The 18,356-nt window shown below is 39.7% G+C and overlaps 1 protein-coding gene across 3 annotated transcripts; it reads right to left on the bottom strand.

The window, feature by feature from the left end:
• Positions 1–964: 964 nt before the first annotated feature.
• Positions 965–15,585, bottom strand: Kctd9 (potassium channel tetramerization domain containing 9). 3 transcript variants are annotated; one of them, XR_001175732.1, is made up of 12 exons: positions 14,969–15,235; positions 12,403–12,446; positions 10,100–10,196; positions 8,962–9,020; positions 8,664–8,792; positions 6,218–6,285; positions 6,029–6,124; positions 5,120–5,269; positions 4,673–4,778; positions 3,790–3,923; positions 2,604–2,816; positions 965–1,504 (listed from the first exon to the last, which is right to left on the bottom strand). XR_001175732.1 is itself a non-coding variant. In XM_013034462.1 (12 exons), the coding sequence occupies exons 5-12, from the start codon at positions 8,987–8,989 to the stop codon at positions 2,700–2,702; spliced, it is 828 nt and encodes a 275-aa protein (XP_012889916.1). In that variant the 5' UTR covers positions 8,990–9,020; positions 10,100–10,196; positions 12,403–12,446; positions 14,969–15,090; positions 15,316–15,585; the 3' UTR covers positions 965–2,699. The 3 variants fall into 3 exon arrangements, 2 of the variants coding, with proteins under 2 accessions (XP_012889916.1, XP_012889915.1); XM_013034462.1 differs by adding an exon at positions 15,316–15,585 and having other exon boundaries at positions 965–2,816; positions 14,969–15,090; XM_013034461.1 differs by having other exon boundaries at positions 965–2,816.
• Between the last annotated feature and the right edge of the window lie 2,771 nt (positions 15,586–18,356).

The following is an 18,356-nucleotide window of genomic DNA, read 5'->3' as shown; positions in this document are numbered from 1 at the left end:
CTAAGGTGCTTCATGCTGAAATAATGAACCACTTTTCTTTGCAGTAGTGCACCTTTTGATTTTAAATATACTTTTCCTTAGGGACTTAGTACCATTGTAGGATTTTTTTTTCATATATTAAGCATGACTTAAAAACTGATTCCAGGGCAGCATTCTAGTTAAGAGAACAGAGAAAATATGTGAAATAATTGGTTTATAATGGAAACCTTCTTAAGAATCTTGACAATATTTCTTACAAAAATTCCCTTGGAACTACAGTAATTGAAGGAACTAGATTGGGTTACATATGTATTGCCTTACCAGGAATGGGCTATGTCTGTCCATGCTACTGTTTGGTACGTGATGGGACAGGCATCTATGCTTCTGGTTGGCTGCTCAAGGCCAGGTGTTTGGTGGATACTTTCCTATGTTCTGAGATAATGGCAGAACTGTGCAGTGGTTCTCTACTCCTGCTCATTTAGACTGTACTCAAGCAAAGAACTGAATTTTATCAATGTATATGATCTAAACAATTCGAGTTTAAGACTTCTCCCCAACCTCCCTCCCCCAACTCAACTATTTGAACCCATGTGCGTAGACTGCACTTTCCATCCCTGGGGCAATAGTTGGAAACTTCTTTCTAGTTCTTTCTCTTAGTTGTCAAACAAAAAATGTGTTGGGAATAGACCAGATATTTAACTTTATAAAGCAAGTTGGTCATGTTCATCAGCTAGAGGAACTCAAACAAATTAAGTAAATCACTGGAAGGCACTGTCCTCTTTCTGTTCATAACTAATATTGTTAGCACGGTGCATTCTGAAAAGAGGATAATAATCACGTCCAAAGCAACAAATCTGCAATTATGGACTTTCAAGCAGATTAGTCCATAACAAACACTATGCTACATTTCCTACCCACCTCCCCAATCCCTGGGGAGGGTTGTCAGCCCATATCAGAGAAATGCAGGGAAATAATAGAAGGAATATCTCTCCAACATTTCATATTGTTTATTAATGCAGTTTCTAAGCACAATGTGTTTCTTCCAGCTCCTTCTGCAGTTTTAGCTTTGTCTACAGAGGTACCCTTAAGTGAACAAACATACTCTATAATTTGTGAAAATATAGTACAGAGTGAAATGATTTAAATATAATTTAGGCACATATTGATTATGAAAATAGATATCTTTCAATACAATACTTCTCTGTCTTGGTAAAAATAATAAAGCAAAGAAAATAATTTATTTCTACAGTTGCTTTCCTTCCCCTGTAGAGAAGCGCCCTCCTCGCACAGAGCCGGGTAGCCCTTCTCTGCTGAGGAAAGCTTTGCATATGTCGAGAGAGAAGCTACAGAAATACTGAAGCCATGTCGTCCTTCTCCAGGAGACAGGTGGTTCTCCGTGGCTCACTGCCGAAGGTAAGATGAGGCTATCGGATTCAGAACCCATTTGGACACAGCTTCCATCCCTGCTCTTGGGGCACACATAAGGACACTGGAAGGGGAAGGAGTAAAGGCTCCATCTCTGCTGCTGTAACAGAGATAATGACTCAAGAAAACTGGGCTAAATTTTGATTAAACAAAACAAAGCCAAAACACATGCAACAGAAAACAGAAGTAAAAGAAGCAAAGGTGCTGACCAACTGGCACACCTTAGACCAGCCAAATGCCTTTTGAAATGCATTTTTTTCGGTGGCTACTATCAGACATCAGCTTGAAATTCCTCATTCCCCAGTCTGCGGTTTTCCGCTGACCCTGCCGCCATATGGTCTTCTACTGCCAGATTAACTCTTAAGTCCACTGCAATTCTAAGACTAAATTTCTAAGCTGGCCCTATGAATTGGCATTTGGAGTAAATGAGTACTAAGGATGCACCTTTGGATTTTTGGTTCTGAAGTACCTTTCCATGCCCGTGTTGATCGTGTACTAAAAAAAAAAACCAGACCAGCAGTGTTGGTAGATGGACCTTGCCAAGAATGACCCTGCACCACGCTCATTCTGGGACACCAGAGCTACAGGCACATCTGCCTTCATCTGATTCAGAGTGACGACCATGGTACGGTCTTTCCGCCCTTTCTGCCTCAGTGAGAAAGAACAAGATATTCTTTTCATGTAGCTACTTGTTCTAAAAAGTAAACATCAGAAAAATGAACCTGAAAACAAGAGCCTTAGGGAGTCTGAGCTCACCACATTCATAAGGTGTGCAGGTATTTAAAGGAAGGAGGCATCACTAAAGCTATTTATCAACCTGAACGACCTTTTCAATGTTCTCATAAAGTTTAACAATTTAAATATCCATACTGCATCTAGGTATTCAATAAATATAATTGCATATGTTGTGCTTTTCATAAATTAAAATTCTCAAATGCATCTTCAACCAAGATGGTATTTCCACATCATGCCTATTTAAAAGCAAAGGTAAGAGCTACTATTCCTGATCACAAAACCAGGCACCCCCCCACTCCATTCAAAAGGCAGCAGTATAATCTAGATTCCTTCTCTATGTCTATTAAGTGAGTGTTTTTCTTAAAATCAGAATGTGGGGGGGGGGGGGGGAAATCCACTTTTCCCCCTTTATACACCACTGAGAAAAAGCATAATCCGCTAAATGTTTTTTAAAATTCCCTTACAGTGTTATTTCTTCTAGACATCTGAGTGAGTGGAGAAAGAAAACGATTAAGGAAACCATCTTTCCTCTTGGCCATCTTGCTCCAGCCCCTGAAACCTCATCTGACACTCTGCGACATATGGAGCGGCGTCAGCATCTCTTCAAAGATGGCCCCCTTCACGTTGGAACCTCGTAGGTTGGCTTCCTGAAGGTCACACCCAGACAGATCACAGTTCTGCAAGACCAAGGCAGACTTGGGTAATGCATGTGTGGAATTAAGTTCTCAGCTGATACCTCACGAAATGACTGACTGTGGCCATATTAGGACACTGCTCCTGTAAAACCAACCTCTTTCTGGGCACTTCGTCTCACCTATCTTAAAGCCAGGTTCTTCTATCTATATTGTAACCCTGAGCCACAAACATGTCCACAAAACATGTTTACATGCTCAACAGAAAGGTGAAAAGGAAGCATACCCACTGCTCATATATTTTAGAAGAAGGCTTTGAGGATCCAGAATGAATTCCTATATAATAACTATTATCTAAACCAATTTACCACAATCCCACACAATAACAAAAGAAATGAGATGAAGTAGCCTATTTTTAAACATAGTTAAGATTTTACTTAATTATTAAGAAATGAGGTGGATCTGTCCATTCTGCAGCCCTAACACTTGTACAGCCGGAATGGCCTTTCACTGAAAATGCAACTCTTCTGGCCCAATTTGGTGACTTCAGGTAGATGCATATACAACGGCAGGATGGAGCTGGATATTAACTGAGATCAACAAAGGGAGATGACACGGAGATTCTGCTCAAGTCTTTGGGGATGGCCGAGGCTCAATTACAAAGTTAAACTAACTTCCTTGGAATTTTAAATTTATGAAAAATGTAGTACACTAGATGAATAAAGCCTCCATCAATCAAATGTACTGCATGGAAAAGACCCAAGGACAAGGAGAGAGAGGAAGCTAGCAGGCTGAACGTCACCTGCGCCATCCCTGGGGCAGCGGTCTCTGACTGGTGGTAGATCAGCTCTGGAACTGAAACTGATGTGGACAAGGGAAGGGAACCCAGCCCGCCAGCTGCATTGGAGCTACCTGGCTGTTGTACCAGCCAACAGCTTTGCTTGTGACTCCAGTGAATTGTGCATGATACAATGGGTAATTCTGGACTCCTGGAACTCATCAGATGCTGTGAACTCACCTCTAAATCAGTTCCTGCGAGAGTTGCCCCTCTCAGATTACAGTTCTTCAACTTTGCATTTTTCAAGGTGGCGACTCTCAGGTTAATTCCTGTCATCTGACTTCCTTCCATATCCACACCTTTCAGATTAGCACCTGCAGGATACAGAGGAGTTCAACTTAAAACTCCTATTGGAAATGAACCTGAAATCTCAGTTTAACCAGCTTACATATATAGACTTCCACGTTATGATTTGCTTATGTGTGATAATAGTATAAGAATACCTCATCAGTACTTTGAGGAGAGACATCAACTGTCTTTTGATAACTGGTCTTTTTATAAAATGCCTCCATAAGTTTATGAGAAGGGACATGAGTACTAAGCTTCCTAAACCCACAAGTCAACAATGTCCAGTTCACGAACACAACAGCACGCTAGTGCTTTATAAAAACATGACAAAAAAAAAAAACAACCCAACCTTTCTGGCTTTGTGTATAGTGAAATTCTGCCTTTTGGTCAGTATATTCTATTTGAGCTAGGCATGGGTGGCTCATTCTGTAATCTTAGATATTCAGGAGGCTGAAATCTAAAGATCTCCATTTGAAGCCAGCCTAGGAAAAAAAGTCCACAAGATTCTACCTCCAATTGACTAGAAAAAAGGCAAAATGGTTTACTTTACTTGAAAGTCAAGATGTTGATTCTCCAAGTAAAGCCTTAGTGACTAGTCAAGGCTTTACTTTCTTGGAGTCCTCAATTTTGCGCAGCACGGAGTGTGAGCACTGACCACACGCTGAAGCTGACGGGAAACCAATCTATCCGGTGCTACCCTTTACAACCACTTTGCTGGGCCTTTTCATTACCCTCCGCTCTCATCATACAACAGGCGTTTATCAGAGGCTCTCACCTTCCAAGTTGGCTTTAAGACCAGAGGGATCCTCAAAATTACACAGCTTCAAGGATGCGCCTTCTGCATTAGAACACAGCATCTTGACCCCCTGGAGATTTGCACACTGCAAGAGAACAATCTTGGTTAAGATGTATACTTTGGTCCCACAGTGCAAACAATAAAATGACATAGGAAAAGACCAAATTCAATACATTCAATATTTACAAGACTTTTAATGGAAGCCAGGAAGAACTGATTTTTTTAAGTTCTCTTGAAGAAGAACTGTTTCAGGGACTGAGGGCCTGGCTCAAGGGGCACAATGCTTGCCTACCAGATACAGTTCAGTCCCCAGAACAAAACAACAAAGAATTGTTTCAAAAGAAGCAAACACCAAATTTACAACATGCCCACTTCACATGAGACATACTGGTTTTAATTTTCCTTATAGCCCAAAAGGATTCTTACATCAAGCACTGATCCTGAAAGATCAGCTCGTTCAAGATTTGCACAGCACAGATTTGCGTGAGCAAGGTTGCAGCGGCTTAAATTGGCCATTTTGAAATTAATGTATCGGAGGTCCAAACGAGAAAGATCAGCACCACTGAAATTTAACCCCTGAAATAAAAAGCACAAAGTGTCATTGTCTTTAAATCATCTTCTGAATTGAATTTAATCTCTACAGCTAACCATCAAAGCTTTTCAGAAGCACGCCGTAATTCAGTCACTTGGGAATTTATTACAAAACACAAATGCAATTTAGATCATGAATATATTTCTTAAGTGTGTTTCTCATAAGGAACTCTGCATATATTAGGATATAGTCTGTCTGTACTTCACTTATACATAGAAGCTTCTAAGGAAAAATCTCTACCAGTGACATACCTGCTAATCAGTGTGATTTTAGTTAAAATTTTAGTAATGCTTTAGACCTCATTAATTCAAGAACTCAGGAATTTTATTAAGAAACAAATGGATATTTGCTGCTATAATATGTAAAGGTAAAAGTATATGCTACTGACTAACCACACATAAGCAACTGGGCAAATACTTTTTAAAGTATTCAAAAACTGGTACACTAGGCACACTTAGATAATAAAAATGGCAAGTGTATCTCTCTTTGGATAGCCATTATGAAAGGAAATTAGTGGTGTGGCCCATAATTAAATTTTATGTTGCAGGAAAAAGGAAATCAAGACAAAATCAGAACAAAAACCCTAGGAGGGGGTTGGACCCAACAGAGAGTGCCGGAGGATGCCACTGTCCAGGGAGTTTATTTGCATGGATGAAGACAGAACAATGAAACTTGTTGGAAAACAAAACCAAAGCTACTCGTACTTGTGCAATACAGATGTCACATAAACATGCTTTGGTTACCTGGCAACGCAATTCTGATTTGGTTGGTGTGGCTAGGAGAAATCGAACAAATTCCTTTCGGGATATTGGTGAATGGTCCTCTGGTGGTTGGGAGTTCTTGAAAAAGGTATTTTAAGAAATTAGTGGGGCTTTTGGGGGATACCCACAATAAATCACTGCTGATCAAATTGAAAAATTAAAAAGCCTCACCTTTATTGCCACTTCGAGGTGCTCGATCAATGAATCAATGCCAAAAAACCTGGCTTCTTCTAACACACCTGTGGGAACAAGAAGCAGGGCACTGTCGCAGCCAGCCACTCGTTTCCATGTGCTACATTCTCACAATGGAACTGAAATTCAACAGACGAGTTAAGAGCGGGCAAGGCACTCATGTTTACAAAGTACAAATAAAATACTGAGAAAGATCTGCAAGCCAGCTGCTCTGCAATGGGAAAACCAGAAAACTAATGCATTCAAACAAGAGCCTTCCATTTGCAAAATTATTTCAGATAATTACTTTAAACTGGCCACAAGCAACTGATTTGGTGATTTTACTGAGAATCCAATAAAAACGATTAGTTCATTTAATCTTAACATTTCATCTACTTTTTTAATGGAGTGAATCTGATTAGGTTTGCCATAAATATCTTTTACTTACTGAACTGGAAAATGGTAGAAATAAATAAAAGTTTACATCAGCCTCATAACAAAACTCTGAAGTATAATTTAGAAACTATTTTTTTGGGGGGGGTCAGTTATGGAGCTTGAACTCTGGGCATGAGTGCTGTCTCTGCTCTCTTCAGCTCAAGGCGAGTGCTCTACCGTTGGAGCCACAGCGCCACTTCCGGTTTTCTAGTGGTTTATTGGAGATAAGTCTCACAGACTTTCCTGACCAGGCTGGCTTTGAACTGTGATCCTTAGATCTCAGCCTCCTGAGTAGCTAGGATGACATGCATGAGCCACCAACGCCTGGCTAGAAACTTTTCTTTTTAATGTACTGTTACTAAGGCTTGAACTCAGGACCTGAGCACTTTCTGTTAGCTTAGTCTGATTCAGTAGCTACACCCCTCACAGTTATCATTTTGTAGTACTGGGATTTGAACTCAGGGCCTCTACACTGTAGCCATCACCCCTTCCCCACTGCTTCTTTTTCAGGTGCGGTCTTATGTTTTGTCACAGACTGAAATCCTTCTACCTCCTGCATAGCTGGGATTACCGATATGTACCATCAGACCTGGCTTGTTTCAAAGAGAAGGTCTTACTAAGTTTTGTTGTCTGGGCAGGTCTCAAACTTTGGTCCTCCTGGTTTGGCCTTGTGCATAGCTGGGATTACACGTGTGTGCCACCATTCTTTGACCTAAACATGATCTGCTCTGTGAAAACCCAACTCAATTTCTAATGATCCAATTATCAAATAACTCTCATGGACAGGCAACACAGTGCCTGTGGAGCCACACTAGCACATGGTTTTCTGTTCACGCCAGGGCCCATCTCTGGACTTCCCCCATGGGACAGCCACGTCAGAGTACCTCCCTGAAGAAATCCACTATTAAGTAGTTCTACTGGGGCCTGCCTCAGTTTATCAAGATCTCCTGAGATCTGAGCATTACGGTTTAAAGCAGCCTGGTCAGGAAGTCTATGAGACCCTTATCTCCAATTAACCACCAGAAAACGGGAAGTGGTGCTATGGCTCAATGTGGTCCAGCGCTAGCCTTGCCCTGAGTTCAAGCCTCTCATGACCAACAACAACAACAAGAAACCCTAAAGTTGGGTGCCATGGCTCAAGTCGTAGAGCACCCAGATAGTAAGCATAAGGCTGAGTTCAAACCCTAGTACCAACATTGCCACACACACGCGCACACACATACACACACAAAGTTAGAATCCATCTTTAAAAAGCTGACATGGGGGCACATGTGACCCGTCATCCCAGAAACATAGTGGCATAAATAAAGCATGCCCTCAAAAGGGACCACGGGACACTTTCTCCCTCTCTCTGCTCAGGTTTGGGATGTGATCACATACTCTGACACATGCTCTGGCCATGATATGCTACTTCCTGTCCTCACCAGGGACTAAGCCCATACAAGCCTGCTTGATCCTGGATTTCGAGCCATCAAAACTGTGAATTAAACTCTTCTCCCTCCATAAGTTAGCTGACTGGAGTATTTTGTTGCAATAATACAAAGTTTACTAATACAGAAGTCTATAAGCTTTCAAATGTGCAATCATTGCTTTGGAATGAGGCATTTGTTCACTTTGTGAAGTAGGTCAGGGTAATAAAATCTAATATCCCCTTTCCAAAAGGTACTCTGAGGGACTTTCCCCAAGTTAATTTTCTAGTAAGTTGTAGAACTGAGGGTCCACTAGAAAGAATCATAAGGTCCCAAAGCATGGCTGCTTCTTTGCACCACTCTATTTTCCAATGTAACAAGATCTGTAACTTAATGCCAAGTCAGTCACAAAAACAAAGCAAAAATCTTAAAAGTTCTTTGTGATAGAATTTAAATCTTAGAATCTAAAATTAAAAAGTATGAGTTATACACACACACACACACACACACACACACACACACACACACCAGTCAAAGACTACCTATGCCCATCTCTCTCTACATACCTTTGTGTGCCAATAATATACATCTGAAAAACTCACCTAATAAGTTAATGCCATCATTTACAATGAGCTGTCCGTGACGCAAATAATTCAAAATGGGTTCAAAGTACTCAGGACTTCGATCAATTAAGAAAGCTCCTCTGTGATCTTGCTTATTCCCCCAGACACCTGTGTTTTATTGCAAAAACCCCCCAGGAACAAAAAATGACATTAGAATATATGCAGGAAAAGCTATCATATACCCTCAGTTTTTAATCCTGTAAGAATTATTTTACTGCTAAGTCAGCACACAGATACAAATAGATCACAAAGAACAGGAAAAGCGCCTGGTACTCACCTCTGTCCTTGAACATGTGGGCCAGCATACTGTCGGGTTCCTTATTCACTAAGGTGCTCCTAAAAAAATAAAATGATTTCTCTGTGGGTTTTTTTTTTTGTTTTGTTTTGTTTTTTGGTCAGTCGTGGAGCTTGAACTCTGGGCCTGGGCGCTGTCCCTCTCTCCAGCTCAAGGCCAGTACACCACAGTGCCACTTCTGGTTTTCTGGTGGTTAACTGGAGGTAAGAGTCTCATGGACAGTCCTGCGTAGGCTGGCTTTGAACCGTGATCCTCAGATCTCAGCCTCTTGAGTAGCTAGGATTACACGCGTCAGCCACTGGCTCTGTATGTCTTTATAAACAAACCTGTTTAAGTCAGCCACTGGCTCTGTGTGTCTTTATAAACAAACCTGTTTAAGTCAAGAGTACACTTGACATGTTATCTAACCTGGTAGGAGTGATGCTGGAAAATAAAAATGTAAAGTTAAGTTGCCTTTTACCACAGTTCATTGGAGCTTCCTTTGATTTAAATATTGTCTTAGCTTCCTTTAAGCAAGATATACGACTGCAGGGCCTCACTTTATGCCTGGACTGTGATCCTCCGACTTGTGCTTTCCCATGTCCCTGAGATGACAGGCACATACCACTGCACCCAGCCAGTGGTTGAGATGGAGTCTCGCTTCTTTTGATTGGCTGATTGGCCTCAAGCTATACCCGCCTGATCCCCACCTCAGGTGGGCTAGGATTCCAGGAGTCACTGTGCCCAGTGACAAATATTTCTGATCTAACATTTCTCTGATAGTTTGTCTCAGTCCAGGCTGACAGCAAACTCGAAATCCCCCTGCCTCAGCTCCCAAGTGCTGGGATGTTAGGTGTGCATTCACACTCATCTAATGCTGTTCATTTTGACTGTACATGCAGTCTTTTAAAAAAAGTAATTTTTTTAATTGAGATTAAGTGATTACATAAATCTCACAAATTTCACAGAATTTGTGAGATAGTGATACTTAAAGTCACAAACACATTTTAACCTTTATAAGGCAAATTGTCATTATCATGGTCTATAACAGTCTTTTTTACTCTGCCTCTCTCTCTCTCTCTCTCTCTCTCTCTCTCTCCTCTCTCTCTCTCTCTCACACACACACACCCATACAACCTACCGTGTAGTTGTAAAGTACCGTCCTCCAACATTTAGGGTTAGCCAATCTGTGTTAGACCCAAACAGTCCTTCCGGTGATTTAGAATCTGTCTGAGGATCTAGATAGGACATGCAGAAAATAATAAAAAGTGTTAAGACTGAGAATGCTGTAAAGATGGCAGTAGGATAAATTTTCAACTCAGTCCACCATAAAAGCATCTGATAACACTATAGGACAACCCCTGGCAGAACCTAGGACAAAACGAGGCGACAGGGCATTCCTACCCACTACCCACACCCACAGCCGCAAGAGCAGCTGCTGTCAGCATTTGTGAAGGAAAGCAGAGAAGTAACAGCATCCACCATGAACGCAGAATTCCAGATTGTTCCACAGGTGTTGCCTTCACAGTTCAATGTGCCTATTTAACTATAGAAAATAGATAAGGGGCCAGCATGCGCACCCCTAGAGTGGGTGATACAAGTCAGCTGCACTAAGATCTAAAGTGCTGGAAATTGTCTTGTTTGCAAAGCAACCAGGCAGAACTCCCTCATAAGGACAATGCCCCAGAAGATAAGAAGCTGGGGAGGAAACCAAGTTCAACAAAAAGACCAGAGACAAAAGAAAAAGGCGTTCAGGTAAGAGTTATGAAGGCTTACCAACCCAGAATGTGTTTTTTTTTTAATGAATCCTGTATTATTTAATACCCCAGAAAAAAACAGAAAAGAACATGAGAGTCATGGAACTTAGAAAAAGTACCCCTGCCATGCCTCCCTTCTCAGGTTAAGGAAAACTAACTTCATGTAAAATGAGCAGCAAAGAAGTATTGAGATCAAATCCATAGAAAAGCATTAAAAGAATAGAAAAAAATCACATCCCTAGAGACAATGAAAATGTATCAGAAAGAAGTGCCAATAGATTAAAAATCATAACCTAATATCCCAACAGGCTAAAATGAATGCAAAGGATACAACAACATAACATAGGATTATAAAATTCAGAAATGAGAAAATGAACTCTAAAGCCATTTCAGAAATGAGGATTATATTAGAAGAAACACAACAGATAATCCCTAAAGGAAAAGAAAGGGTAAAAAAGAGAAGAGAAAAATATATTTACAAAAGGTTTCAAATGTAAAAAACAAGTGTTGAAGAAAATTGAGGGAAGAAGATCAAACTTGTGATTTAAAGTTCAAGAAAGTTTTTCTAAAGTAAAAATATACATTATTTAAAAATAGATATTGAAAGAACATTCCACATACTGAGAAAATAAACCCAGAACAACCTCGCACACAAAGAAATACGTTACTGGAATGCTCTACTTAAGAGAAGAAAATCTTTTGGGTGATCTAGGAAAAAAGTTAAGAAAGATCAACTTTTAAAGAAGTTCTTCATGTTCTGGTGTAGTTTGAACTGGGCTTCCCGCTTACTAGACAGGTGCACTACTGCTACATCCATACCTCCAGCCCCTTTTTTTGCTCTGGTGGTTTCTTCCCACACCCAGGCCTGAATCTACTATTTACTACATGCTTTAAAAAAAACACAAAAAAACCCAACTTAATATTATTTTTATTTATTTATTTTTGGTACTGATACTTGGTCTTGAACTCAGGAGCTCATGTTCTTGCTTGGCTTTTTCAGTCAAGGCTGGCACTCGACCCCGAGCCACACCTCCAGTTCTGGCTTTTTGCTATTTAACTGGAGATTGAAGAGCCTCACAGACTTTCCTGCCTGAGCTAGTTTGGGTCCTTGATGCTCAGATCTCAGCCTCTGGAGTAACTAGGATTACAGGTGCAAGTCACCAGCACCAGCCTAGAAAGCTTCATTCTTTTGAGAAATTCAGTTATATATGTTTTGTTCCAAGTCTAAGGGTAATATATGGGTATGCCTTTGTGTGTAGCTGATGCCAACTATTTTTGGCTGATATAATTTTCTGCAAGGAGTACATGCTTGTAAATATGTGACAAAACACTCAGAGAAAATTTTGATAATTACTAATAAAGAGAAACTTTTAAAAGTTATAATTTCTAAAATATCAAAATCAAAATCAAATCAAAATCATCTTATTTTATCATGAGTTATAAATACTTCCAAATCTGGAACATAAAAAGGAATATAAAAGAGTAACTACATACTAAAGCCATATTGAAATGATCATATAATTCAAATAAAAAATATACTTTAATATTGACAGCCAATGATCCTGGAGAACTAAGTATAACTGAACAACTTTTTAAATGTTAAAAAGTTTAAAATTCATTGAAAAATATTTATCATTTCTTTTTTTTTATCATTTTGGCAAAAGAAAATTGCTTTTAAGTTACTTACCAATAAATGGCTCTCCTTCACACACAAACAAAACATCATCATCCCTGGGAAAACAAAAAAATTTAAAAGCCACCATCATATCATCTGTGGATTATAGGAACTGTTCCTTAGAATTCGGTACAGGATAGACTGTTGCTATCAATCTTTCTGTGAAGAAGCTAAATTTCCAGGGTTTTATTTACCCTTGGAACCTAATGTTTCCATTTAAATTCAAATAAGATTTTGTACATGGATGATTTTTTTTTCTTTTTCAGGGCCTTGTGCTCTCCCTTAGCCATTTAATTCAAGGCTGGTACACTACCACTTGAGCTACACCTCCACTTCTGACTTTTTGCTGGTTAACTGGAGATAAGCATCTCACGAACTTTCCTGTCTGGGAGGGCTTTGAACTATAATCCTCAGATCTCAGCTTCCTAAGTAGCTAGGATTACAGATGTGAGCCACCAGCAATTGCTCGACAGGATACATTTTTGAAGAGAAAAAAAATAAAAATCACAATGCAAATTATAGTCATTTGGCCTTCTTATTAATTTAAGAATGTTCTATTATGCTGAAAGGAGATGATTAAAGCCACAGTCAACTTCTATTTTTAATCTTAATTCTTTACCTGTGAATAAACTATAGAAATTCTTTCTAAACTCAAAAGCAGCAACATGTTTTAGAAATAAAAATAAATTTCCATATCAGGAAAAATACAAGGAAATCTAAATTCTTTTTTTTTTTTTTTTGGTCAGCTGTGGGATTTGAACTCTGGGCCTGGGCACTGTCCCTGAGCTCTTCAGCTCAAGGTGAGCACTCTACCACTTGAGGCACAGCGCCACATCCAGTTTTCTGGTGGTTAATTAGATATAAGAGTCTCAGGACTTTCCTAGCTTTGAATCTCGAGCCTCAAATCTCAGCTTCATGAGTAGCTAGGATTACAGACATGAGCCACTGGCGCCCGGGGGAAATCTTAAATATTTAATGCTCCCATGTCACACCAAAATGTAACCTGCAATTCTAGATATCAGTGCGTGTCTGCCTTCCTGCCCAGTCCAGCCCAGTGTCAGTCTAAATAAATGATAAGACTATACTGGAGATGGAAGCCAGTGAGCAGGTACACACTGCACAGTTCCACTATATCCTTCTATGCCATACATGACCTGTAAGACAGCCCAGAAGCACATTGAGGTTTTCTTAGAAGCAGAATTTGTTTGAAAATTAGGTTGATCCAATCATCCACAGAAACTGAAGATGGACTAGAAGACAGGTTCTGAAAAACTATGAAATCCTCTTGGTTTGTTCAGACTTTCTCTACTTGCTCATGTGCTGGTTAACTTTTTCAGACTAGAATACAAGTTTCCTTTCATTAACAAAAATCCGTGACCTGGATCAGCTAAGTCCTATAATTTTTCAGATGTTTAGCTTCCTTGGTTGTAAAGTGAAAAGACTAAAACTGGTTAACTTCAAAGGCAGTACAATACATTGAAAGGTCATCTGTCCTGGATTTACACAGAGATTGCCCTCGGTACACACTGTAATTTACTGCATCATTATCTTCACATCATCAATTTTAAAAACTCATGTTTTGCCAATTTAGCAACCCACAGAAAAGCAACCACACCATTGCTGGCATTAAAAAGTAATTTGTGTTCTGTTTACCATATTTTCTGTTCATGATCTCTTTCCTGGTCCAAAATTCTGACCCTCTAAGGAAAGAATGGGATGGTTGCTTAAAAAGATAATCTGCCTAGGATAAAAACCAGAAACAACTCTCCCAAAGTACTATTGTGGTACTGGGACTTGAACTTGGGTTCTACCTCTACTTATAATTCTACTTCATTAAGCATGTGTTCACAAAATTAAGTCTCTATGATGTTTACAGAATTTGAAGCATTCTCATGAAAAGAATTTAGCAATAAACAGACGTATATAGAGCTATACAGGAGGCTGAGGTCTGAAGATCATGATTCAAAGCCAGCCTAGACAGAAAAGTCTTATCTCCAATGAATTACTCAGAAAAAGCTGGAAGTAGTGCTGTGCCTCAAGTGGTAGAGTGCTATCCTTGAGCGAAAAACAAAAAACAACAAAAAACTCCGACGCTTAGGGACAGTCTCCAGGCCCTGATTTCATGCCCCAAGATGAACATACACACACGCAAAAAGGCTTCATGCCAAGCTGGGCATGGGGGTACATGCTTCTAATTCTACCACCTGTGAGGCTGAGGCAGGAAGATCATGAGTTTGAGGCTAGTCTAAGCTACATGGTGAGAAACTGCCAAAGAAGGGGAAAGAGAGGGAAAGAGAAGGGGTAGAGAAAGGAAAGAAAAGAAGGGAGGGAGGAAAACAACTGCATGTCTTATTAAATCTATGTAAAGTACCATAAAGAAGAAAAAATTTAATGCCACGTGTGAGCTTTGCAGAAAGACCATCAATACACTGAAATATACTAAGAGTTCTATCTGATCAATTCATCTTAAGTCCAAAGAGCTAATTCTAGATGATCACTTTGCCACCTTAAGGGAAACAGCACAGCACTAAGAAGCCAAAGGCACACTCCTGGCAGTGTAGAAAAAGGCGACAGTTACCTGATCAAAGCAATGTCATCAATCAGTCCGCCTTTCCCATTGTACACACTGGTGGCTTTTATGCCAAGTTTACTGCTAGCCACAGAAAGCAAATCCGATAAAGTTCCATACACAGCAACCACCTGTAAACACACCAAATTAATTTGAACAGTGAATTTCATCACCCGCAAATTATAAACCACCTCAGTCTAAAAAGCACTAAGAAAATCTGATTAGGATGAGATTTCAAGAGCTGTGTAACAGGATCCCTCTATCTTCTAGGCCTCATTTATTTACTGATGCCCCATACTGTAGGTCCCCAAAAATACAGGCTAAGAAATTCCTAGAGACTAAAAGCAATCCACAACCTTACGCTACTTTAAGCAGTGCTGTGGCTGTGCATAGACTGCATGTGAATCTAGGCTCTGACAGCTGTCACTGTCACCTGCACACCAGTCTTTCTTTTTGTGTGTGCCACTACTAGGGCTTGAACTTGGTGACCTCATACTCTTGCTCAGCTCTTTCCACTCAAAGCAGAGGTTCTACCACTTGCAACATGGCTCCACTTCTGGCTTATTGCTGTTTAATTGGAGACAGAAGCCTCTAGCAGTTGTCTGCTTGGGCTTGTGAACCATGATCCTCAGATCTCAGCTTCCGAAGTAGGCATAAAGTCACCAGCGCCCAGCTGTGGTTTTCATATAATGGACTTCAATGAAGCAGTAAAAATGAATAAAGTTCCAAAGGATTGCATATGATACCAACAATACACAATGTCTAAAAGTTACCAAAACAAAAAACATATAGGTTAGGTGGACATACAAAACTATTGATTAAAAATAAAAAATAGCAAAATATGAAATTCATGAACATAGCTATCTTTATAGGAAGGCAAGAGAACAGGAAAATAAACACAATAACTGCCAATATACTAGTGCTTATGGCAGGTTTATGGATATTTGTTACATTATTTTTCTTTTAAGTATATGTGTTAATTTTCTTTTTGGTGGTACTGGAGATTGAACTTAAAAGCCTCATGTTTGCTAGTCAAGTGCTCTACTACTTAAGCCATGTGCAGATATATTAACATTCCTTATTGCATTCTTTTGTACATATGGAATATAACATCAAAGATTTAAGCATAAAGAGTATGCTCTTATAGGGTTCTCACTGATGTTTAGATTTCAAGAGGCAGTGCCAACAATGTAGTGAGTTCAAATCTGAGGACTGAATCACTCGCACACACACAGACACACACACACACACAGAGACACACACACACACACATTATATAATTTCAAATCAAAGCCAGAAGGAAAGAGTTATTTCCTGGACCAAGAATGTGAACATCAGTATAGAATGAAGATGTTTATTAACTACTGTCTCTAGTAGTTTGTTTGGTAGCTCATTAATAATTAATGAGCTCCAGTGGTAGCTCATTAATAAAAAGCACCTGGTGAGTATTAAATGAATGAATGAGGTACACTGAAGGCCTATGATTTGCACAACTCATTACTGAATATTCAAGCATGTTATTCTCAAGATGTACAGAAACTGGTTTCATGAACAACAAGTTGCTTAGTAGCCGTACATATATGGATGTCTGGATCTTCATTTCAATCTCCTTAGTGTCAAGGGCTACAGGGAGTAATAACAAGAGAATGGGGACTCTGAGGTACAACAAGAAAGGTAAGAGAGTTTTCCTGAGTAATTTAAAGCACCACTACCAGTTTTAAAATCCCAATTCTTTAGGACTAGGGTCTCTAAATACCTTTTGTTTCTTTTTTTGGCCAGTCCTCGGGCTTGAACCCAGGTCCTGGGCACTGTCCCTAAGCTTCTTTTGCTAAAGGCTGGCACTCTACCATTTGAGCCACAGCACCACTTCCAGCCTTTTCTGTTTATGTGGTACTGAGGAATCGAACCCAGGGCTTCGTGTATGCTAGGCAAGCACTCTACCACTAAGCCACATTCCCAGCCCTCTAAACACTTTTGACAATACAAACCCATCCCAAAGACATTTTGGGGCATGTACTCAACATATTGTTATTTATAAATTACATAGCAGCATCAGAAAGTACACATGTTCCCAGATGATAGAAGGATTCTTATTTACTTGGACTGTGAATTGGCTAGAAAGATCCCAGAAATATTTGCCACTAGATTCTATTAAATACGAGATTGATTTTAAACATTCAACATTCTAAAAAGGGGGGGAAGAAGAAATATAATCCCATAGCTATTTGTCTTCATATGCTGGGAAATATATTTAAATGTCCTCCTAATTAGGATGACCTCACCCTATAAATGGATAATATTCCAAAGAACAATATACATTAAGGGGAAGCTGACTGTTAATAGCAATTATTATAGAGTACCTCAGTCTTTTTTAAGAGTTGGCATTTTTGACTTGAGATCCAAAGGACTCCTTTTATTTTTTAAGTCTCCTAGGTTTTGTGTTTTTTTATGCCAGAAGCAGCAGCTCTGCCATTTTCTAGTTGTTTACTTTGCTCGCATAATTAATGCTATCTTCTATCTGCAGCATCTTTGAATCACTTGGCACTGTGGCAAGGGTTACTTTAGTTGAGACTAGATGCTACATAAACAGTGGCCCTGTCTGCTTCTTTCTATCACAATGTGTCAAAGGATTTCAGTGAGGCTGCTCCCTGTCACCCTTCCTTTGGGGGAAGCCTGACAAGACCCAGAATGCAGATGCATGGGTTTTGTTGTTGTTGTTTTACAGTGATTAAGTTTTCATGTTATTTTATATTTTGAGTAAGAACATGAATAATATGCATGTTTTGTCCTGAACTCTGATGGATTGTCCTATAGACTCTCTGTGGCAGGTGCATTTCCCATGGGAAAATGATTCTGGAGAGTGAGGAGGCCTCCCTCCAACATCAAAGCACTCCTGACTTATTCATCCTGATATGCCAGACGGAAAGTCTAACATGAGCCTGTGGTGTAGGAAAGAGATCTGTGCCTCCCCACCCCCGTCCCGCAGTTCTCTGGCCCAGCATGACAACCACAGAACCACCTAGGAAAGGAAAAAACAGGTTACTTTTATGACCAGGAAAAATAGCAGAAACAAGGTAAAGAAGACAATGTAAGTGATATAGACATTCTAGCTGGTGGATGAGAAATCAAACTTGGCACTGTTTTAGCATGTTCTTCAGGAATCCTGCCAATCCTATTTACATACACAAACATTAAATATATAATATATATATACTTCAGACTGTTACGTGTTATTCTGCTCTTCTGTCAAATAAGTCATTTTAATATTTTTTCTTTTTTTTCTTTTTTTTTTTTTTGTCCGTCGTGGGGCTTGAACTCTGGGCCTGGGCGCTGTCCCTCAGCTCTTCAGCTCAAGGCGAGCGCTCTACCACTTGAGCTACAGCGCCACTTCCGGTTT

Source organism: Dipodomys ordii, unplaced genomic scaffold, assembly GCF_000151885.1.
Source record: "Dipodomys ordii isolate 6190 unplaced genomic scaffold, Dord_2.0 Scaffold189, whole genome shotgun sequence".
Taxonomy (NCBI): Eukaryota; Metazoa; Chordata; class Mammalia; order Rodentia; family Heteromyidae; genus Dipodomys; species Dipodomys ordii.
The sequence above is the reverse complement of the archived record's forward strand: the minus strand, read 5'-3'. Positions and strand labels throughout refer to the sequence as shown.

Bases quoted from the DNA above. Each gene is read 5' to 3' on its own strand.
- Kctd9 (XM_013034461.1), bottom strand. From the start codon at position 15,129: ATGAAATTCACTGTTCAAATTAATTTGGTGTGTTTACAGGTGGTTGCT. The intron at 8,793-8,961 runs GTGAGTACCAGG...AATAAAACACAG, and splicing joins CCACATGTTCAAGGACAGAG to GTGTCTGGGGGAATAAGCAA. The intron at 6,125-6,217 runs GTGAGGCTTTTT...ACCTTTTTCAAG, and splicing joins ACCTCGAAGTGGCAATAAAG to AACTCCCAACCACCAGAGGA.